This window comes from Schistocerca americana, chromosome 1, assembly GCF_021461395.2.
Source record: "Schistocerca americana isolate TAMUIC-IGC-003095 chromosome 1, iqSchAmer2.1, whole genome shotgun sequence".
In the NCBI taxonomy this organism is placed as follows: domain Eukaryota; kingdom Metazoa; phylum Arthropoda; class Insecta; order Orthoptera; family Acrididae; genus Schistocerca; species Schistocerca americana.
This window is the reverse complement of record NC_060119.1, coordinates 255,252,432-255,276,793: the sequence shown is the minus strand read 5'-3', so window position 1 is coordinate 255,276,793 and position 24,362 is coordinate 255,252,432. Positions and strand designations below refer to the sequence as shown.

The 24,362-nt window shown below is 38.9% G+C and overlaps 1 protein-coding gene across 1 annotated transcript; it reads left to right on the top strand.

Annotated features, from left to right (window-relative positions):
* Window positions 1-4,764: 4,764 nt before the first annotated feature.
* Window positions 4,765-23,972, top strand: LOC124621846 (probable DNA replication complex GINS protein PSF2). The gene is made up of 4 exons (XM_047147294.1): window positions 4,765-5,078; window positions 5,168-5,276; window positions 17,170-17,331; window positions 23,640-23,972. The coding sequence occupies exons 1-4, from the start codon at window positions 4,834-4,836 to the stop codon at window positions 23,685-23,687; spliced, it is 564 nt and encodes a 187-aa protein (XP_047003250.1). The 5' UTR covers window positions 4,765-4,833; the 3' UTR covers window positions 23,688-23,972.
* The last annotated feature ends 390 nt before the right edge of the window (window positions 23,973-24,362 follow it).

The following is a 24,362-nucleotide window of genomic DNA, read 5'->3' as shown; positions in this document are numbered from 1 at the left end:
CAAATAAGCAACTAGAATTCGTGAGTGACAGAGAAAGTGCTTTCGAGATCATGAAGAAATTTGATGAATTATATTCGAAAGAGTCTACAGCCCTTCAAATATTATGCAGAAACAAGTTGGACAAATTGAGGTTAAGTGATTACAGTGATACGGGGACATTTTTCAGTGCATTTGAAAAAACTGTAAATGAGCTGAAATCTGCAGGCGCCAAAGTAACGGAAAAGGAGAAGTTAAATTATATGCTGCGAACGTTACCAGAGTCAATGAGCTATATTGGGGACTTAGTGGACGTCTTGAAGGAAGAGGACCAGACAGTTGAATACGTTAAAAGTAAGATTCAATTATTGAATGCAAAAACTGGAAATGAAGAGGTAAAATCAAATGCATTTCACACAGAAAGAAAATTGAATTCAAGAAATCAGGAGCAAGTATGTTATCGATGCAGCAAAGCAGGTCACTTCAAACGTGATTGTACCCAGGGAAGAACAAGTAACAGAGGCACATGGCATCGTGGAGTACATTTTCAAAGCAGCGACAGAGGTAATGGAAATATGCAGCGTGGAGGCTATAGCAATGTACAGCGTGGATATTACGGCAACATGCAGCGTGGAGGTTATGGCAGCAGGCAACGTGGTCGAGGAGAGCAGCATGGTTTTAGCAGCGGTCGGTATCACAGCAAGCAAGGTTACCATCAGAGTGATCATGGTATGAGTAGTTTTATAACAGAGGTTAATTCTATGATAGGTCAAAATAGAACAGTAGAGTCAAGTAATAACAATCAAATTCAAATCAATTGGTTATTAGACAGTGGCTGTACTGATCATGTTATTAATAATGAGGAATATTTTTCTAAGAGTATAACTTTAAAACAACCTATAAATGTAAAAATTGCTGATGGAAAAATTTTGCAAGCTACTAAAGTTGGTAATGTAATTAGTAATTTTCCTGTCTATGATCAAATGGTTCCAATTAATATGCGAAATGTTTTCTTTGTAAAAGACATAGACAAAAACTTGATCAGTTATGCTAAAATTACAGATAATCACAAAATTGTATCGGTAGGGAATAATGCAAAAATTTTTGATAAAGCTAATGGATTGATTGCGATTGCATGGAAAGAGGGTCGGTTGTATAAAATGAGTAGTACTATTAATAAAGGAGAAGTTAATGTTAATGTTATGAGTAAAGACAATAATATGACAGCAAAGGAAAAATGGCACCGCATTTTGGGACATGTTAATTTCAATTATCTAAATACTTTATGTAAACATCAATTGTTAGATGGGGTTCCTTCAGAACTAGAATCAGAATTTATGAAATGTAAAATCTGTATCGAAAACAAAATGCATAATGTTCCTTTTAAAAATAGTAGAACCAAAGCAAAAGAAATCTTAGAAATTGTTCACACAGATCTAAATGGGCCTCACTCAACTACTGGAATGCATGGGGAAAGATATTTTCTTTCTTTCATTGATGATTACAGTAAGGCAGCTCGTGTTTACACCATAAAATCTAAAGATCAAGTATACAAATGTTTTGTAGAGTATATTAATGAAGTTGAGAATCTCACTGGGAAAACTGTTAAAAAGATAAGATGTGACAATGGGAAGGAATATTTAAATGAAAATGTCTATGAATTTGTGAGACAAAAAGGAATTGTATTGAATGCTTGTCCACCTTATGTGCATGAGCTTAATGGTACTGCTGAAAGGTATAACAGATCCATCATGGACATGTCACGGTGTCTGCTAGCCGAAGCGCGAGTAGACAAGAGATTTTGGCCTGAAGTGGTTTGTGCAGCAGCATACCTCAAAAACAGAACTTTAGCTAACACCATTGAAAAGAAAACTCCTTATGAGATATTACTGGGAAAAAAACCTAATGTTAATCATTTGAAGTTGTATGGGAGTAGAGTTTTTGTAAGAGTACCTGAGCAACTGAGAAAGTCGAAATGGGATAGGAAAGCCGATTTGGGGGTTTTAATGGGTTATTGTGAAGTAGGCTACAGAGTGCTAATAAATAATAAGATAGTTGTTGCTAGACATGTGGACATTGTTGAAAGTGGTGTTAAATGTATTGGGTTTAAAGATTATGATTCAGTAAGTGAATATTCTAGTGATTCTGAACACGAAAGTATAGAAAATGAAACTGAACTAATAGAAAAACAGAAGGAAATTGAGAAAAATGAAAAGCTTTCTGATAATCATGAATCAGAGAAAGTACTTGAGTTGAGGAGATCATCTAGAGAAAGAAAACCAAAAATATTAAATGATTATGTTTACAGCAATTTTATTTATGTAAACTTTTGCAGTGCAAATAGTCCGGAAAGCTTTGAGGAGGCGATTAACAGTGCCGAATCAAATTATTGGGAAAAAGCGATGAATAAGGAAATTGATTGTTTGAACAAAAACAAAACATGGGAATTAGTAGATAAACCAGTTGATAAAGAAGCCATTGATGTAAAGTGGGTTTTCACAAAGAAATCAGAGGGTGTTTACAAAGCAAGATTAGTTGTCAGGGGGTTTCAACAAAAAGAAATCGTTGAGGATATTTATTCTCCAGTAACCAATATGCAAACATTAAAGATTTTGTTGTCATACTGTTGTCAAGAAGGTTTGGTTATAGAACAAATGGACGTAGAGACTGCGTTTCTAAATTGTAAAGTTTTATCTGAAGTTTATGTAAAGCAGCCAAGAGGATATGATGATGGTACGGGTAGAGTCTGTAAATTGTATAAAGCATTGTATGGTTTGCGAGAAAGCTCACGAGCTTGGTACAATTGTCTTGACGAGTTTTTAAGAAGTTTAGGTTTTAAAAGGAGTAAATATGATTATTGTCTTTATGTATTGAGAGATGGAGATGTCTTGATTTATTTGATTATTTTTGTCGACGATTTGCTCATTTGCTGTGTGAGAAAAGAAAAAATTGTTAAGATTAAGAACTTATTGTCAAAGCGATTTAATATGAAAGATTTAGGTGAGGTAAAAAGATATCTTGGCATCGATATTAATTATGATTATGAAACAAGAGTTATGAGTTTGAGTCAAGAAAAATACATTGATTCGTTAGCTGCGAAATATAAAATTGAAGATTCGATCTTGTACAAAACTCCAATGGAAGTAAATTTAAAGTTAGAACCAGCGTATGAAGATTGTAATGACGTTAGATATAGAAACTTGATAGGTGCACTCTTGTACATAAGTTCGGGTACTAGACCAGATATTAGCTATAGTGTGAATTACTTGAGCAGATTCCAAAGTTGTTACAGTAGTACTCATTTTAAATATGCTTTGAGAATTTTGAAATATTTATATTTAACTAAAGATTTGAAATTAAACTATTGTAGGAATGAAGGTGCTGAGATATTAGATTGTTTTGTGGATTCAGATTGGGCAGGTGATAGTGTGGATAGAAAGTCAACTTCTGGTTATGTAATTAGATTATTTAGTAATGTTGTATTTTGGAAGTCAAGAAAACAAGCGAGTGTCACAAAGGCTTCAACTTTTGCAGAATATGTAGCATTGTCTGAAGCTGTTAGCGAGGTGAAACTTGTACATGATATTTTAGACATTTTTAATGTTAAATTTGAAAAACCTATTGTCATATATGAAGATAATTCAGGAGCATTAAATATAGCGAAGTTTGGTAATTTCACAAAGAATTCAAAATATATAGAAGTACATTACCATTTTGTGCATGAGTATTATTTACAGGGACTCATTGATATTGTTAAAGTAGATTCGAATGAAAATGTTGCAGATATATTCACAAAGTCGTTATGTAAAGAAAAATTCATTAAAATTAGGAATATGTTAAACATCGCGATATAAATGTAAGGAGGCGTGTTGGAATTGTAATACATTTATATCGGATATCGAGTATGTTCGAGAAATATCGATTGTGGTGACAGATGTTTGTGTATATATGTGTGTGTGTTGAGGCGCATTAGTCAGTCTTCGTGCGCCTATTTTAATAAAGTCAACATGTGTATATTTTAAATAAAGTGTTTTAAAAGTAAAAGTGAGAACTTGATTTGAAACAATATCAAAGTTATTTAAATAAACAAACGGAAGCCACACTGCTTAATTCACGATACAAGAGAATACACTTCATTTATAAGCTACGAGATTACTTAATGAAAAATTAAATGTCTTACTTTACAGTTAATTGTGGACATTTTTCAGCAGGAAATTTCTTCAATTCCACGGTGAGCTTTATGGATTCAAAGTAAAAAATCTGTTTATGGTGAAGATGAGTAGTATGTAAATATGAAACAAATATAAAGACGACTGTAACCGAGGACCACAGGCTTCAGTGCAGAGCAAGACGATAGAGTATTTCAAAACAACCGCCATTGGACCATTGGAGTTGAGACAGCTCTCATTGGTCAATTTCAGCTTCGTTTGACCCATAGCGCCTCTAGTGGTCTGGAATGGAACTATATGGCTTGTTGCCTCTTCGCCCATATAGCTTTCACCCCCGTGAGTGATCTGTGTAAAGTTATAGATACTCTTTTTTTAAAGTATTAGATGAAAAAAAAGCGGAGCTGCACGGGAGGAGGAGTAGTGATTTGTTTTTCCTAACGTCATATATAAAGCAACCTAGAAGCAATTATCACAATTATGGAATAGATTAGTGCTAGGCATAATTTGTTGAATGGAACGAAATCAAATATACAAATCGATACTTGAGTTTCTGCTGGCCATCCATTTCCAAAGATATACAAGGAAACACACAGGCAGCAGGAGAAGTATGTACTTCCTCCTCAACATCTTTGTTATGAATTGTTTGGAGGGAACTTTAATGACATACCTAAATAACACTTAAGAAATTATGGATCCAGCTGAAGTAGAGTTCCTAGCAGAGAAACGAATGGTGAGCATTGTTCCAAACTTTAACTTTGATAGAATACACCTGATATCGGGACAGATAGGACCTTTCCGTGCTGGACTGCCCGTTAATGTGCCTATATGGATGGCTTTAAATCTAAAGCAAAGGCAGAAATGTCGTATCATTGCTCCAGACTGGATGAACTTGGAAAATCTTCAAGAAGTAAAAGATCAGGAAAGCCAGTCAAGGTTGGACAAGTTTTTATACGTCAGATATTTTGTATCCGCATGACTAAATCAAGTAGCATGACATTCATGTAACTCATTTCGAATTTCAGGTTGTTTACTAGAATGCCAAGTGAACATTATATGGTGGAGAGCCACCTGTTGCTAGGTGCAGCGAGCGATGACATACCACAAGCGGAAGAAATCCGTACAGTTATAAAGGTTCGTTCTCTATTTCTCCAGTCAAATGTAGCAGACGTAAAATACATAGCGTGATAACAATAGCCATGTTTAGAAATTTTGTGCACAGTCCTCACTCCTCTGTTACAGTTACCTCTAAAATATTACCAGTTTTTTTTAATTTTACGATAGCTGATTTGCGATATTCATTTTTGTGAGTTAGTAATCCAGATATTAAGTTACCTGCCACTAAAACGTGTTGTTTTGTTGACAAGAAAGACATCTGAAATCAGGCCGATAAGCGTCATTTACTCTTAGCAACAGAGCCTGAGCCTGTGTTATATATGATATATGCTTCATAGGGTTTGTGTGTCTTTCGTGTTATAGATATTTCAGTTTTGTGTGGTTTCCCCAAGTGAGCTCTGACAAATACCGAGATGGTGCCTCACAAAGAGAGCATAGCAGATTTATACAGCTTTTTAATATAATGAGGTACTGCTTATTAGGTAACTTGATGTTAACCTCATTGACATTTTATTCTTCATTATAGCAAATGGTATGTGCACTGATTTCAACAGTGGCACCTAAGTTAAAATAAGTGTGTGTGTGTGTGTGTGTGTTTTAGTGATTCGCTCGGTGTGCCATCTATTCCATAAAGGAGGATTTTTCAGGGCTTCGGAAAAAGTGATGACCATCTTTGTCAAAATCCTTGAAAACTAAATCTGCAAGTGTCAGTAATACACAGCCCTTGGATCTGGGTATTTTGCAGAAATTGCTCTCTAAATGTTCTTAATCTGCTTGTCGATTGGTAGGGATTCCCAGTTTGTCAGTTGTGTTTGGAGAGAGCTTGTTTCATAATATTGCAACAAAGTACGAGTCCACTTCTCGCGGTAAAGTTCTCGCTTCCCAATCACAGGTCCCGGGTTCGATTTCCCGAAAGGTCAGGCATTTTCCTTGCCTTTTGAGGACTGGGTGGTATTGTCGTCTTCAACATAATCATTCATCCCCTTTACGGTCTGAGGAAGGCAATGGCAAACCACCTCCACTAGGACCTTGCGAGTCTCCCGCATTGTTCCCCTACACTCTGTCACGGAGCATGGGACTTCATCATCAAAGTACATGATGCCCCTCTGACACCTAGGCAAGGAAGAAAAGTGTACGTGGAAAAATATTTAAGTGCACTGCTAAACCACACTACAAGGTGTGAAAATAAGCCGACATAATGGGAAATACTTCAGAAGGCACGTCTGGTGAACACAGTCTCTTGATTAGTTTACCTGTGTTGAATCCATTTTATCCACCAGACCTCAGCGGATTTTGTGCATAGTGTCATTTAGTGTATTTCTGGTACAAGCAGGCTATTTTTGTCTAAAACTGCAAAATATGAGTACTTGTGAGACTAAAATTATGAAGCAATTGTAGGCCTGTTCATCCATCATCTAGGCCATGTCTATTAAGTGTAGCTTTTCTGACTGGGAAGTTTTAGCTGTAATTATAGGTCGTAACCATAGAGTGTATGAACCTAAATAACCCATAGGTAACGGGACAGAAGTTTTCAGTCAGCAGATTTTTCCAGTGCCAGAATATATTGGTATTCCTTAATATCAGTGTCTTCCATTGAGGTTAAACATGTAACTGAGTGAACTGCTGTCTGCTTGTCATTTTCATAATCTTCAGTGGAAAATTGTTTTTTGTTCTCTTTTATGAGGTGAGCCATGTATCTTTTCACAAAGATTGAGAATGGCTTTCTAATACTGACGTGCAGTAAGTAAAATTCCCAATACTGTCAACTTCAAGGAAACACTTAAAATAGAACACAGCACTCCTAGCTAGTTTTGGATGTGCTGATTCGGATAATTCACTAGGCTCTTGACTGTCAAGTGCTGGATATTGAGCATCCCAAATGTGGACAGCTCTTTTGTGTCCAGTCATTTCTGCAACTGTGGTCATCCTTATTTAAACATCTGATACACAACATTAGTAGTTTCATCTATTATGCGTCTTTAATGTCTTACAATTTGCCCATGATAGGGCTTGAGTGGGTGGGTTCAGGATGTAGGCTTTACGGTGTGAACAATTGCAGGAATAAAAGCCCTGACTTGGGAATAGTTGTCCAGTTGTCTCAAAAGGTTTGTTTTGCTGAAGCCAAATTAGTCAAAATATGACTTAGCCACATGCAAAAATAGGTTTTATTTTGTTTTCCAAATCATAATACTTAATGTAAAATCCCCATTACAGTTGTGTGTTAATTGCAAGGCTTATAAATATTTGTCTCATTTTCAAATGTTTGCAAATGACCACTTCCTTGTAACAAATCAATGTCAAATCAAATGTGGAAACCAAGCTTTCAATAAATTCTACCACCACCACCACCACCACCACCACCACCACCACAGGTAAAAACTGCCTACTGGGATAGTGATGTTCTCTATTTATAGTGTGTGGAGCTCATGGTCTAGTGGCTAGCATTGCTGTCTCTGGATCATGGGGTTCTGGGCTTGATTCCCAGCCGGGTCATATATTTTCTTCGTCCAGGGACTGGGTGTTTGTGTTGTCCTCATAATTTCACCATCATTCACAAAATTGGCAAGGCAGGACTGGGACAAGGTTGGAGATTTGTATGAGTGCTGATATCCACATTGTAGAGCACCCCCAAACCAAAATCATCTATTTATAGGTAGAGTGGGAAGATTGTGGAACATCTTCTGGATATAAGGTATTCAGAGTGGCAGACACTTCTACTGCTGCAGCCGTAAAGCTTCCCTCTCTTCACACACAGGGAGATTTGTCATGACCTACTAATAAAGACTGATGGGAACCACCAACAAACGTTTGGTTGTGAAACCTGCCACAAAAAGTTGAGGTATAATTCAAGTTGATTTAGTGTGCTTATATTGCTTCATATTCTTTGGCAACTCAGGTTACTGAAATAATAATAATAATAACTGGGAGATAATAGATCACACAGAAATTATTTGAAACTGGAGGATGTTGGTCATAGACTTTGGTAAGTAATATAGGAAACTGCGACAGTGTAAACAACACGGTGACTATAATGTCATATAAGTGGCTTCTTTTTTAAAAAGAAAAGAAAGGAGGGGGGGTGGGGGGCTAAGCTACAGATCAGTCTCACCACAACCAGGTGTTTTGCTTTCACATTTGTTGGCTTTTCCAACTCGCAATCAAACTGCGAAAATACACACCAAAAGGTGGTGTCACAGCAGCCTTTTAACATTACCCACTGATCAAAGTTGACAAGAAGTACCAAACATTTGTCTTGATCCAACTTGAAAACTTGTTACAGTCCCTTGATAACTTTACAGTTTATACGACAAGACATTTACTTTCATCTCCCTTGTTTAATAAGTAGTGTCTTATAGTGTTAGTAGATCTATTAAAATATTACTTGCAGCATTACTCCTCAGTGGGAAGTTACTGAAAAGCTATGAAGTGCCCCTTTCTTCCACAAAATTGTCAGCCGTCATTGCCCATGTGAGCCAGGTCAGCTTCAAAACAAAATTTCACTACATGACTTATTTACCGCAGATAATTGGGCCCTGAACCACTTTATACATTCCTGCGTTAGTGAAATTGTATAACTAAAGATTTCCAGTCTTGCTTTGACTTGCAGCAAGTGAATGAATTGTTATTGAGAGGAAACAGTTGTTTAGCTGGGAACCTCTGAGGCACCTGCTGTACCTCTGTTGTATAAATCTGGCCCAGTTGTTCCCTAACTGCTTATGAGGCTTATATGTAGTTTCCTTATTAAAGCACTCCTGATGAGGTAGGTGGACCTGACAAGAGAATTTGTGAGGATAGTCTTTCTGAGCACACTCCTAGAAAAAATGGGGAATGGTTATATTAACTGAACAGTTATGTCAAAATGTTTTTGATTTTTCAAATGAAAGTGGGCACCTTTGGCAAGGGGTCCCCATTGTTCACACAAAAAGATCTAGGTGGCACCACAAGTGGTGGTAGTCCAGGCAAGGGACTAAAATGATATGTTGTTTAAAAATGACACTTTTGGACAAGTGACAAAACTTCTAAGACTACAAAGTTTCCAAGTATCTCATAATAGCTGCATAGAATGAAACTCCAAATTCTAGCCATCGTGTAGTGTCATCCAGGAACTGCAAAGGGAATGTACAAATGAGCATAGTGATGACATCTCTGAAATAACACTTGCATTCAATTTGACAGTAAATTCATCAATTGCACTCAACTAGATTAAGGTTGATTCCTTATACTTAAATGTTCTTCTATGTATACTAAGTCCACTGTGATGTCTCACTTGCCATGGTTTTGACCACTCTACAGTTGGGTGTAATGGTAATGCAACTTGTGGAAACCATGGCCAAGCACCTCATGAGCTACGTGTAGGATACAACTGGAAATCTCCTGTTTTCAGCTTCACAGATAGGTTCCAGGTGCTGTCTGCAGCTGACAATGTACCTCAGCCAGATGCATTCACATGTCCTGTATCAGAGGAAACCTCTCAGCTTGCAGGATCTGGGCAATCAAAGAGGTTGGGATTATTGTTAGTTGTGAACTCCAATGTTATGTGCATTATGGGGCCTCTTAGGGATGTGGCCGCCAAGGAAGGAAAGAAAGCCAATGTTTACTCAGTGTGCATACCCAGGGCCATTCCAGACGTGGAAGGGGTCCTTCAAAGTGCTGTGAAGAGCACAGGGTACATCCAATTGCAGTTGGTGCTCCACATTGGTACTAACAATGTGTGTCGCTTTGGATAGAAAGTGATTCTGCTCTTGTTTGAAATGGCTATCATAAATGGTAAAAGGTGCTTGTTGTGCTTGTGAGATGAAAACAGAGGTCACCATTTGCAGCATGGTCAACTGGATCAATTGCAGACCTCTGGTTCAGACGCGAGTGTATGGTGTGCGTGGGAGGGAGAGAGAGAGGGGGGGGGGGGGTGGGGGAGATGGATGGTTCTGCGGCTATATAAACTGCAGATTCCTTGACTTGTACAGGGTGATGGGATTTCAGGTTCTGCTAAATATGTCAAGAGTCCATTCCACACTGGAGACTACTACACAGGCTGCGAGAGCTGTGTGGTGTGGACTGGGTGGTTTTTTAGTTTAGTGTGTTTCAGGGAAAAACAAAAAGGGCTCAGTCTCAAAAGAGTGCAGTTAAAACACTGGAAGACTGCAGATCTAGAAATCATCTAGTAATAGCTGTAAATGGTTGTAGCTATGTTGGGAAGGTACCAGAGGTCCAAGTGCTGATTGAAAGCATTGATCTTCAAATCCTTGTAGCGGACATGGAAAGCTGGCTAAAGCTGGAGAAAAGTTCAACCAAAATTTTTGCGAAGGGTCAAATGCTGTTAAGAAAAGGTAGGCTGAATACAGTTCATGGGGGTGTTTTTGTTGCTGTAAAAAGTAGTTATCTTGTAGCAAAATTTTAGTAGATAGTACCTGTGAATAAGTGTGGGTAGAGGTCAATCTTGGCTACCCAAATAAAATAATAATTGGATCCTTTTACTGACCTCCCAACTCAGATGATACAATTGCTGAAAGGTCCGAAGAAAACCTAAGCCTAATTTCAAACACACACACTTCTCACACACACCTGTAATCAGTGGTGACTTCAATTTACCCTGAAAATATTGGTGAAAATACATGTTTAAATCCACAGGTACTCATAAAACATCATCCGAAATCGTACTAAATGCATTCTCTGGTTCATGAGCTCCCTCTAATACTAAACGGTTGTGAAAACACACTAGATGTCTTAGTAACAAATAATCTCAAACTAATAACGAGCATCAAAATGGATACAGAGTTATCATAGCAAGACTGAATACCGTAACTCCTAAATCCACAAAAAAAACTAATCAAAAAACAGCAGATAAAAGTTTGCTTGACGCCTTCCTGAGATACAATCTCCACTCCTTCCAAATTAACAATGTGGCCTCGAGTTCAGAGAAATAGTATTGACAGCATTTGAGAAATTTATACCAAATAAATTGACAAAATGTGGAGCTGATCCCCCATAGAGCACAAAACAAGTCAGAACACTGTTGCAGAAACAACAAAAACTAAATGGAAAATTTAAACGAACGCAAAATCCCCGAGATTGGTGATCTTTTACAAAGCTCGAAATTTAACATGTACTTTGGTGGGTGATGCTTAAAGTAGTTACCACAGTGAAACTTTGCCTTGAATCCTGGCAGAGAATCCAGAGAGATTCTGGTCATGTGTAAAATAGTCTAGCAGCAAGACACAACCAGTGCCTTCTCTGGACGATAGCAGTGGAAATAGTATATATATGACAGTGCTGCTAAAGCAGTGTTACTTTACTCAGCCTTCCAAAATAACTTCATCAAAGAAGTCAAAGTAAATATTTCAGAATTTGAATGAAGAACAGCTGTCAACATGGGTAACTTAAAAGTAGTTATCCTTGGAGTAGTGAAGCAACTTAAATCAATAAAAGCAAGTCTTCTGGTCCAGACTCTATGCCAGTTAGGTTCCTTACAGAGTATGCTGATGTAATAGATCCGTACTTAACAATCATATACAACTGCTCATGTGATCAAAGATCCATACCCAAAGACTGGAAAGTTGCACAGGTCACACCAATATTAGAGGAAGGCAAGAGGAGTAATCTGTTAAATTGCAGGCCCATATCATTGATTTCAATATGCAGCAGGATTTTGAAACGTACATAGTGTTCTAACAAATGAATTACCTCGAAGAGACCGTTCTATTGACACAGTCAAAACTGATTTAGAAAACATCATTTTTGTGAAACACAACTAGATCTTTACTTACACTAGTGTTTACTGTTATCGACAAGGGATTTCAATTTAATTCCATATTCCCAGAAGGCTTTTGTGACTGTACCTCACAGGTGGCTTGTGATCAAATTGTTTGCTGATGGAATATCATTTAAATTATGCCACTGGATTCGTGATTTCCTGTCAGTGGTGTCACAGTTTGTAGTAATTGATGAAAGTTATAAAGTAAAGGAGAAATGATTTCTGGCTTTCCACAAGGTAGTGTTACAGGCCCTTTGCTGTTGCTTATGTTTTAGGATGCAATCTGAGCAGCCGTGTTAGGTTGTTTGCAGATGAAGGTGTCATTTACAGGGTGTTTCAAAAATGACCGGTATATTTGAAACGGCAATAAAAACTAAACGAGCAGCGATAGAAATACACCGTTTGTTGCAATATGCTTGGGACAACAGTACATTTTCAGGCGGTCAAACTTTCGAAATTACAGTAGTTACAATTTTCAACAACAGATGGCGCTGCGGTCTGGGAAACTCTATAGTACGATATTTTCCACATATCCACCATGCGTAGCAATAATATGGCGTAGTCTCTGAATGAAATTACCCGAAACCTTTGACAACGTGTCTGGCGGAATGGCTTCACATGCAGATGAGATGTACTGCTCCAGCTGTTCAATTGTTTCTGGATTCTGGCGGTACACCTGGTCTTTAAAGTGTCCCCACAGAAAGAAGTCACAGGGGTTCATGTCTTGCGAATAGGGAGGCCAATCCACGCCGCCTCCTGTATGTTTCGGATAGCCCAAAGCAATCACACGATCATCGAAATATTCATTCAGGAAATTAAAGACGTCGGCCGTGCGATGTGGCCGGGCACTATCTTGCATAAACCACGAGGTGTTCGCAGTGTCGTCTAAGGCAGTTTGTACCGCCACAAATTCACGAAGGATGTCCAGATAGCGTGATGCAGTAATCGTTTCGGATCTGAAAAATGGGCCAATGATTCCTTTGGAAGAAATGGCGGCCCAGACCAGTACTTTTTGAGGATGCAGGGACGTTGGGACTGCAACATGGGGCTTTTCGGTTCCCCATATGCGCCAGTTCTGTTTATTGACGAAGCCGTCCAGGTAAAAATAAGCTTCATCAGTAAACCAAATGCTGCCCACATGCATATCGCCGTCATCAATCCTGTATCATTAGCGAATGTCTCTCGTGCAGCAATGGTAGCGGCGCTGAGGGGTTGCCGCGTTTGAATTTTGTATGGATCGAGGTGTAAACTCTGGCGCATGAGACGATACGTGGACGTTGGCGTCATTTGGACCGCAGCTGCAACATGGCGAACGGAAACCCGAGGCCGCTGTTGGATCACCTGCTGCACTAGCTGCGCGTTGCCCTCTGTGGTTGCCGTACGCAGTCGCCCTACCTTTCCAGCACGTTCATCCGTCACGTTCCCAGTCCGTTGAAATTTTTCAAACAGATCCTTTATTGTATCGCTTTTCGGTCCTTTGGTTACATTAAACCTCCATTGAAAACTTCGTCTTGTTGCAACAACACTGTGTTCTAGGCGGTGGAATTCCAACACCAGAAAAATCCTCTGTTCTAAGGAATAAACCATGTTGTCTACAGCACACTTGCACGTTGTGAACAGCACACGCTTACAGCAGAAAGATGACGTACAGAATGGCCCACCCACAGACTGCGTTGTCTTCTATATCTTTCACATCACTTGCAGCGCCATCTGTTGTTGAAAATTGTAACTACTGTAATTTCGAAAGTTTGTCTGCCTGAAAATGTACTGTTGTCCCAAGCATATTGCAACAAACGGTGTATTTCTATCGCTGCTCGTTTAGTTTTTATTGCCGTTTCAAATATACCGGTCATTTTTGAAACACCCTGTATCATCTAGTAATGTCAGAAGATCAAAATCAATTACAAAATGATGTAGATAAAATATGTGAGGTGGACGAATTGGCAGTTGACCCTAAATAAGGAAAAGTGTGTGTCGAGTCTGAAGGCCGTAAATTCAACTAAATACCTAGGAATTTACAATTAAGAACAGCTTAAATTAGAAAGAATAGATAAATGCCATGGGGAAGGCAAACCAAAGACTGTCTTTTACTGACAGAACATTTAGAACATCTAACAGATGTACTAAAGAGAGAGCCTACACTATGCTTCTTCATTCTCTTTTGTAGTATTGCTGTGAGGTGTGGGTTCCTTACCAGATAGGATTAATGGTGTTCATTGAAAAAGTTCAAAAAGAGCAGCACATTTTGTCAAACAGGAGAGTGTGTCATTGACATGATACAGGATTTGGGGTGGAAATTATGAAAACAGATGTTTTTTGTTGTGGCAGGATCTTCTTGCGAAATTTCAATCATCGACTGTCTCCTCCGAATGCAATAATATTTTGTTGACACCGACCTACATAAGGGGAAACAATCATCATAATAAAATACTGGAAATCGTAGCTCACACGGAAAGTTATTGATGTTCATTTTTTCCACACATTGTTCGGGAGTGGAATAATAGAGAATGTGTGAAAGTGATTCGATAAACCCTCTGCCAGGCACTCGAGTGTGACTTGTAGAGTAGGGATGTAGGTGGTCCTGTGACAGAAAAAAAAAAACACAATCTGAACAGGCTTTGAAGGCCCAACGTTACCGATTGGCTGCTGTGTCATCCAGTCTCAGCCCTTAGGCATCACCAGCTGTGGGTACGGAGGGCCATGTGGTCAGCAAACTGCTCTCCTGGCAATTCAGTTTTTGCGCCTGGTGCTGCTATATTTATGGGGTAGCTCCCCAGTTGGCTTCACAAGGGCTCAGCATTCACTGCTTGTCAGCAGCACTCGGCAGACCCAGACAGTGACCCATCCAAGTTCTAGCCAAGCCCAACAACGCTTCATTTCGGTGATCTGACAGGAATCGGGGTGACTGACAAAGCTCACTGTATTTATCATTGCAACACAGTACTAGAACTGCATGCAAGTATAATATCTGACGTTATAAATTTCTCTTAGTATAATGTTTGCCTTCATGCAAGCATGGATGTGGTAGTGGAATATTGCTTTTCCTTCAGGCAAAACTCTCTTGTTGTATGCCTTCTGTTGTTCGGTGATACATAGATTAATAAAGAAACTTTGAGACTGGGTCAGTGTCAGGAAGAAATGGCACAGAAATAAAGCAGTCTAACTAGACGTGTCACGAGTGGCATAGGAAATACAAACCTTATGAAATGTGGGCATATGCCTGGATAATAACTGAAACGTTCTGTTACTATGCCACATGGAGTTTTAATTCTATTACTTTTTTAATTAAATCTAAAATTTTAGTGATAAACTGCTTGAGAATAGTTTAAACTTTGAGGCAGGTTGTATCCAGGACTATGTATTCTGATAATGATTAGAGAGATCAGCTTTCAGAACACGAGATGTATAGATTCTCACTCACCTTACCTCTCTCCTTTTTCATGCCCTTTATTACATGAAAAGAGCAGTCTTTTTGTGGTTTCATATCTCAATCAGTAAAACTGAAGTTTTATAGGATAAATTTTTTGTTGTCTGTGCATTTGTTAAGAACCCTTTTTCTTTGGAATAGGTAGAAGTAATAGGTTGAAATTTGTCAGGTACTTCTAGGTCTACGGTCCCTTAGTGGGCTAAAAATGTGAACTTTTAAATCACTGCTGTCCAAAGATGCAGCCATTTATGTCACATATTTTGATACGAACTCGCTCATCAGAACATCTAGATGAACTATCCATATACACTGATCAGCCAGAACATTTACACGTACCCAATAGCCTGTATGTCCACCTTTTGCGCGGATAATTGTGGCGACCATCATGACAGGGAAGCAAGAAAGTGTTGGTAGGTCACTGAATGGGTTTGGCACTACATCTGCACGCACACCAGCTAATTCACATAAATTCTGGGAAGGGGGTTGATGAGCTCTGATGCCACATTCAGTTCCATCAGAGATGTATTTGACCACTTTCAGATCTGGCGAGTTGGTGAGCCAGCACATCAACTGGAAATTGCCACTGTGTTTCTTGAACCACTGTATGGCACTTCTGGCCTTGTAACGTGATGCATTATCTTGTTTAGAAATGGCACTGCCATCAGGAAACATGATCACCGTGAAGGGGTGTACATGGTCTGCAAACGGTGTATGATACTCCTTGGCCATCAAGGTGCCTTGCACGAGCTCCACTGGATGCCCAGGTGAATGGTCCCCAGAGCATAATGGAGCTGCCACCAGCTAATATCCATTCCGTAGTACAGGTGTCCAGGAGCTGTTGCCCTGGAAAAACAACATAATTGTGCCCTCCCATTGGCATGATGAAGAAGGTAACATGATCATCAGATCATGCAACACTGCCACTGTCCAGTGCCGGTGGTTGTGTGCCCATTTCAGTCATAGTTCCCGATGTCATGGTGTTTACATTGGCACATGCGTGGGTCATTGGCTGTGAAGACCCATTATTAGGAGTGTTTGGTGGACTGTGTGTTCAGACACACACATTCTCTGCCCAGCATTAAAGTCTGATGTTAGTTTTGCCACAGTTTGTTGCTTGTCCTATTTTACCAGTCTGCCCAGCCTACAACGTTCCTCATCTGTAATGAGGGATGGCTGCCCAATCCCTTGACATCTGGGTGTCATTTCACCTTGGTGTCATCACATGTTAAAGACTCTCATCACAGCACTCCTGGAACACCCAACAAGTTGTGCATTTTCTGAAATGTTCATGCTGAGGTTTCGGGCCATCACAATCTGTCCTAAGTCAAACTCGGATAAATCGCACCCTCCCCATTCTATACACAGACAGCACGCTCACTGATACTACATGCACCATTCATGTGCCTGACTAACAGTCTTTCCTCGCCAGGTGGTGCTGGACGGGCTTATATCAATAGTGGGTCGGTGGTTATAATGTTTTAGCTGCTCGGTGTACGTTGTGCAGAATCCTCAGAGTGTGAGCCCTGCTCGCAGTGGTCGGGTGTCCCCCCACCCCCCTCCCAATGTTGCTTTAATTTTACCTTTTCTCTCCTTTTGTATTACTGTCATAAAGAAATATGCTCTGAAATCCTATTGTCTTCGATATGGTTTTGACACTGTATTGTAGCACATTCATTTACATTTCTTTGAATGACTTGCTTTGTACTCTTACATAACATCTACTTTTTTTGCAGGACATTTGGGATTTACGTATGTCTAAGCTACGCTCATCTGTAGATGCCCTTTTTAAAAGTGATGGCACACATGCAGTTCTGGGGCATTTGACAGCAATGGAAATAAACAGTGTTAGACCATTGTTGCCACACTCGTTGGATCAGTTAAATAGGCTACAAAAGGTAAGGATTTTCTGTCTTATTGCTTCCTTTTTACACCTTATTATATGTTAGACTTGGATAGTTTTACCTTTGTTACCAATTCCCAGCAGATGTTGTTGGCAGCTGACTCAGTAAAGCTCATTGATTTTTTTTTCATTTCTTAGTCTGCTGCCTACACTTTGGTAACCATAACTAATAAAACATTCGTACTGTGGAGTCCCATGTCTCTCATAAGAAAAGGGTTTGGCTGTGTCGGGGTGGGGGGGGGGGGGGGGGAGAGGGGGGGGGCATGGAGAGACAATACAGATGAGACTGATTCTTACATAACTACTCATTACTGAATGGTTCATCTTCTTAAACTCACAAACACTTTAAATTAAAAAGTAAGCAGGATTAAAACTTCATTTGGCGTGGCTATCACCTCCCGTAGTGCATGCCATCTCACATAGGACAAGCATATCCTCACTCTTTGGGTGATACACACTACTTTATCCTGCATGAGCCTCTTTAGTCTCGAAATAACTACTGCAACCCTCATCTCTGAACCTGCTTCCTGTACCTGTCTTCGTCTCCCTCTGCAGTTTTTACCCTTCACTTCCCTCCAATACTAAATTTACAATTTCTTGATATCTCAGAATCTGTCCTATCAGCCAATTCCTTCCTTTAGTCAAGCAATGCCACAACTTTTACCCTAATTCTATTCAGTACTGCCTCAATACCTCCTCAATAGTTCATCAATCTACCCATGTAATCTTCAGTATTCTTCATTAGCACCACATTTTAATAGCTCTTATTTTCTTCTTGGCTGAACTTTTATCAACCATGTTTCACTTCCCTACAAGGCTACACTCCAGACAGAGATCTTCACGAAAGACTTCCTAACACCTAAATTACATACGTGATCAAAAGTATCCAGCCTCCCCTCTCCCCGAACCATACATTTTTCTTACTAGGTGCCTTGTGCTGTCACCTACTGCCAGGTACTCCATATCAGCAATCTCAGTAGTCATTAGACATTGTGAAAGAGCAGAATAGGCGCTCCACGGAACTAACTATGAATGTGGTCAGATGATTGGGTGTCACTTGTCATACGTCTGTGTGAGATTTCATCACCCTTTAAGTACCCCTAGATCCACTGTTTCTGATGTGATAGTGAAGTGGAAACATGAAACGACATGTGAAACACAAAACCATACAGGCCGACCTCATCTGTTGACTGATAGATCGCCGACAGGTGAAGAGGGTCATAATGTGTAATAGGCTGACATCTATCCAGACCATCACACAGGAATTCCAAACTGCATCAGGATCCACTGCAAGTACTATGACAGACTGGAAGTGAAAAAACTTGGATTTCATGGTCGAACAGCTGCTCATAAACCACACATCACACCAGTAAATGCCAAACGTCTCTATTGGAGTAAGGAGTGTAGACGTTGGATAACTGAACAGTGGAAAAATGTTGTATGGAGTGACGAATCACAGTACACAGTGTGGCAATCCAATGGTTGGATGTGGGTGTGGCGAATGCCCGTTGAACGTCATCTGCCAGCATGTATAATGCCAATGGGAAAATTTGGAGGTAGTGGTGTTATGGTGTGGTTGTGTTCTTCATGGAGGGGGCTTGCACCCCTTGTTTTGTCTGGCACTATTAGAGCACAGGCCTACATTCATGTTTTAAGCATCTTCTTGCTTCCCACTGGTGAAGAGCAATTTGGGGATGGCAATTACATCTTTCAACACGATCGAGCACCTTTTCGTAATGCACAGCCTGTGGAAGTGTGGTTACACAACAACAACAACAACAACAACAACAACATCATCAACATCATCCCTGTAATGCACTGCTGGCACAGAGTCCTGACCCGAATCCTATAGAACACCTTTGGGATGTTTTGGAACGCTGACTTGTGCACCATTCTGTGAAGAATGGGCTGCCGTTCCGCAAGAAACCTTCCAGCTCCTGATTGAAAGTATGCCTGCAAGAATGGAAGCTGTCATCAAGGCTAAGGGTGGGCAAACACCATATTGAATTCCAGCATTACCTATGGAGGGCACCACGAATTTTTAAGTCATTTTCAGCCAGGTGTTCGGATACTTCTGATCACATAGTGTATTTGAATGTTAACAGATTTCTCTTCTCTACTCACCATGTAGCGGAGATGTTGAGTCACCAACAGGCATAACAAAACATCTGTTCAATGTGTAAAACCTTCTTTCATGATTCTTAAACAAAGTGCTAGTGAAGATTAAATTATGTACTGTGCAAAATTCTACCAGTGCTTTCATTTTTCATTCCTTGTGCCTACCTCAACAATATACTTTAATTTTCCTTCTCTTTCTCTTCCTACTACAGAATTCCAGTTACCCACCACAATGAAGTTCTCCTCTGCCTTAACTATCTGAATAATTTGTTTTATCTCGTCATACATTCTTTCAGTCTCTTCATCTGCAGAACTAGGTGGTATATACTGTGGTGGGTGTTGGATTTGTGTCTATCGAGTATAATTTTGCACTATTCTGCATGAAATAACGCTATATCTTTTCATTGGTGGTTAGTTTTCTAAAAGTAAGGTTGCAGTGCATTGTTCGCATACACAATCTGCTTTTGTTGTCTTACATGAACACAGTATCTTGAAGTTTCTTTACTAACCCACAGTAGATACTGATCCGTAAAACACTTCTTCATATGAAAATAATTTATATAAAAGTTATCAGAGTGACACCATAATGAATACTTCATAGAATACTAGTGACCCAGCCTAGCTTTGCACATGCAGCGTTATGTATCTAAGGCCAGACAACTTGTGTGGCATAGCGTATTTTGTGTATGGGCCTCTGTGTAGTTATGAATAAATTTCAGAGAACAATGTTAAGTAATTGAACATTATCACTTTCATGCAAGTTGACATGATGTAAGTGGCACACAGCAGGAAATTTGGCTGGAGGCATGAATGCTGTGTGGCCCATATTAAATTGGCATTTGGAGTGACATCTCATGGCAATACTGCATGTTGTGCTGTAATACGTTTACAACCAATGTAAATATTAAAGAGTTAGCAGCGTGTGAGTGTGTGTTTTTGTTTGTTTTAGAGAGATTCAACATGTATCAGAGGCTAGCTGAGGTGGCACAAATAAAAGAAAAAATAAGAAAAACCACGATACACACGTATATGTTCGTATTACAGCAGTCCTCTTGTGAAGCTTAATGTGCTTCGTCGAGACTTACTACCACAGTGTTTCGTTGTGGACTCTTTATGGCACACTACTTAACTGTGTCACTCAGACGTGTCCACATATGGGCTTCATTCAAGGAAGGCAGAAAGCTGAGTCATCTGCACTACTGAAACAATGTGCTTTGTCTAAACGAAGCAAAGTTGCTGAATTAGTTGTTTGGAAAAGTTTCACTTATAAATTTTGTGGCAAGAACTCCACAAACAACTGTAAGTTGAACTAATTTTATTAACGCACTACTGCTTTCATGAATTGTAGTCCCATCATCAGGTGCATATCTAAACAACAGAAAATGAACATGGATAGTTATTGAATGTCTACTCATTACACACATGGTATCTGCTTGCTTTGTTGCTGTTATTTTTTCAAAATTGAAGTAACAGTCCCAAATTTCATTGTGCACTTAGAATATGGGCACATGGTTTTGGTTTATCTGTTCCATTCGAGGCACTGAATTATGCGCCATACACTTTTTTTCACGGACTCGCTCCACACGTGCTGTGCCGTTGGTGGTTGCTGCAGCTCACGTTGGTGGCTCCGTGTGTTGTGGTGACTTGCCGTAAGCCTTCTGCTTTTTGCTTCGCCTATATGTTATTTTGATCAAGCATCCTACCTTTGCTGTTTGGTTATAGACATGTCCTTGTTAAACAGCAGTTCCCTTGCCCAAAACTCCAGGCAAATGCCGGGATGGTTCCTCTGAAAGGGCACGGCCGACTTCCTTCCCTAATCCGATGAGACCGATGACCACGCTGTCTGGTCTCCTTCCCCAAACCAACCAACCAACCAACCAACCTTGCCCAAAGTTTACATCAACTATCTGCTCTACGGACATTATGGTTTTAACTTTGAAGGGTGAACCTGTATTCTTGATTGTGTTGTTAACTACATTTTAATTTTTGTAAATACAGTTGTGTGTTTATCTATTCTCATAATTAGGTGATTATGGCTTTGGTATTACTTCGATGTATATGGGTTCAATCACTATCAGTGTTCATTTATTGCTGTTTAGATCTGTACCTGATGATACAGCTACAAGCTACAAAACCAGTATTGCCTTAATAAATCAGTTCAAACTACAGCCATTTGCAGAGTTCTTACTGCAGAATGTATTACCATAGCTGTGGATGCACTGACCACAGGGTCGTGTGTTTTATTTGTAGCATAAATAATAAAATGCTTAAATTTGCAATTAACTTGTTTTTTCGCTATGCAGTTATTCTCTGCAGAGAAGTTATTGGTTAAAAATATTTCAAACTGTAAGTCTGATGCATGATGATGGATGAGGAGGGTGGTGGTGATTGATGGATGGATGGATGGATGGATGGATGGTTGGGTGGTGGTGGTGGTGGTGGTGGTGGTGGTGGACGACGATATCTTTTCATTGTTGGTCATATTTATTATGATAATTCACAATTGAGGAACTAACTGCCCATTGAAGGAATTTGCAGTGAATTAGAGTGCAAAGTGTGAATCTTAGGAAGCAGAAACTGGCAGTCTGACATTAATGCTACATTAAAAGGCAGAGTGGAAAAAAAAGTGGCAGAGTCTGAATTGGCTCCCACAACCTTCGGGTTTCGAACCACATGCTGTACCACTAGGCCGCCACCCCAGATGCTAATTGGGTCCAACTTACTGTGTTCTCGAGGCACTGCTGTCCTCTCAAGTTAGGGCAACTGTTCACTTGCTGGCTACTGACACCCTTTCTAGAAGTTAACTTTAATTCATCATAATCATACAATTTGTATGAAATATTTATAAATTATATAGGGTGTCCCCGAAGACACCAATAAAAAATGTGTAGTATGTAAGGATTCTAAAATGCAGATCTTAGAGCTTTGAATACTTGGTCATCTTCAATCCATGAAACAGATGTCTTCTACTGCAAAGACTTTGCTTTCCATATTTTGCGAGGAGATATTATGGACCAAACCAAGAAAAAAATTCCAAGTAAACATGGGGTCTAAACTGCTAACCCTAAGAGCTATAAGCACGTGTTAGTCAAAACTAGATAAAAATCCTCTTGAGATTAGCCTGCATATTCAGGAGATAGGAGTGGTAAATCAACTTCAATTTTATATAATTAATTTTCAAATATTTTGCTAAATACTAAAAATACATCAGTCAATAATTCTATGTTGCAGACGCCAAAAACACAAAAATTTTAAATTTGAGAACTTGTCTTAGAATATTATTTAAAAGATACACTTCCTATTTTTTGACCTGTGTCTAAAATTTTTGCCATGCAAAATGGGATTGTGTGCTAACTACACAGCACTTTGTTATAATGGAGAATTTTGATCCAACCTTTGCTATTGTTACACTCCTGTCTGGGCTTTGCATTATTGTAATAACTGTATAATTGTGTAAATAAAAACATTTGCAGATTTTTGTAGTGTCATGGTGTCCTCTTCACATCCTTATTTTCGGTAACAAAGGTTTGAACTAATTTAATAAAATCCATAATATAGTGGGAGCTTAAATTATTCAATGGGTTTCAAAGCACTGTTTATTGACAAGTATATGGCATACAAAGAAAATGAATATTAATAGGAAAAGTTATCTGCCCCCTCTTTTTTCCCCCTCCTCCCATTATTTCTGTGAATTGAGAGGTCATAGACTCCCTGTGACTTGTTTCAAGTCGACTAAATTTAAACTTGATATCAAGATTTTAATAAAAGAACAAAATCTACCAGTGATAAATTATTTAATTAGTAAGATAATGCATCTAATTATAAAAGATGACTTCAGAGGAGCTTTGATGTGGTGGACACACAATACATGAAGATGAAGCAGTGAACTAGACTAATGAGCCATGCTAATTATTGCCGGACAGTGGAGTTCAAGCATGAATGTCTCACATGTAGACAAGGCAGAAGACCTGTTATGGTGTCTTTATCAGAACTAACAGTTAGCAAGTTAATGTGCTAGAGAGATCAACTCGTTTGAGGGTTTAGAAGGATAATTGTCACAATGTGTTAAACCAGTTATTACTACTAAATTCCATATGGATTGCTGACATGTAGTGCTTTAGATCAATATGTAATTTTCACACAGTCAAGAAGAGTGGTTGAATGACATTTTGCTTTTGTTCGCAGGGAACTCAAATTGCTCCGTCTATGACATCACAAGATGTATCCCAGTAAGATCAAAAAGGAAAATTAGAGGAGAGATCTTATTGTTGGGCAAAAATTACCTGCCATTTCAGTGAGTAACTGGTTCATGGCAGCATTTCAACATCCACTTGAAGCTGTGATCATGTATAAAAATGTCTTTTTTTTAATTAATTTTGAACTGAATATTTCCCAAGATTGTATTTAATGTCAACAAACTATGGGTAATTGCTGGATATTGTAATTTTAAAATTAAGCACAGATTTCAAGTTGTAATTAGAAAGTGTTACTATCATTTTAAATGTAATTTTACTGTATTTTCTCTATTTATTGTGTTGTTATATTGCAGCATTTGTTGTAACTTTTAATATTTGTTATTAAATAATATTTTACTATGTTTCTGCTACTGGATTTTAATTGTTCATATTAGATTTCACATTCCATTGTGTATTAACACATAAGTTACTGCAGAAGAAATATTTAAGAACCTGGAATTAAAGATTTTGATGGGGGGGATGGGGGTGTTATATGACAAGTGTGAAATAACAGCAAATTGTGTGTTTTGGAATATTCAGCTCTAAACTATGACAAAAGGAAAACACAATAAGAAATCAGTAACTTATTGTAGATAAATTACTTTTGAATGCATTATGGGAACAGCAGTGATCAATGTCTTATAAATAATTACTATTAAAAACAGTCTTGATC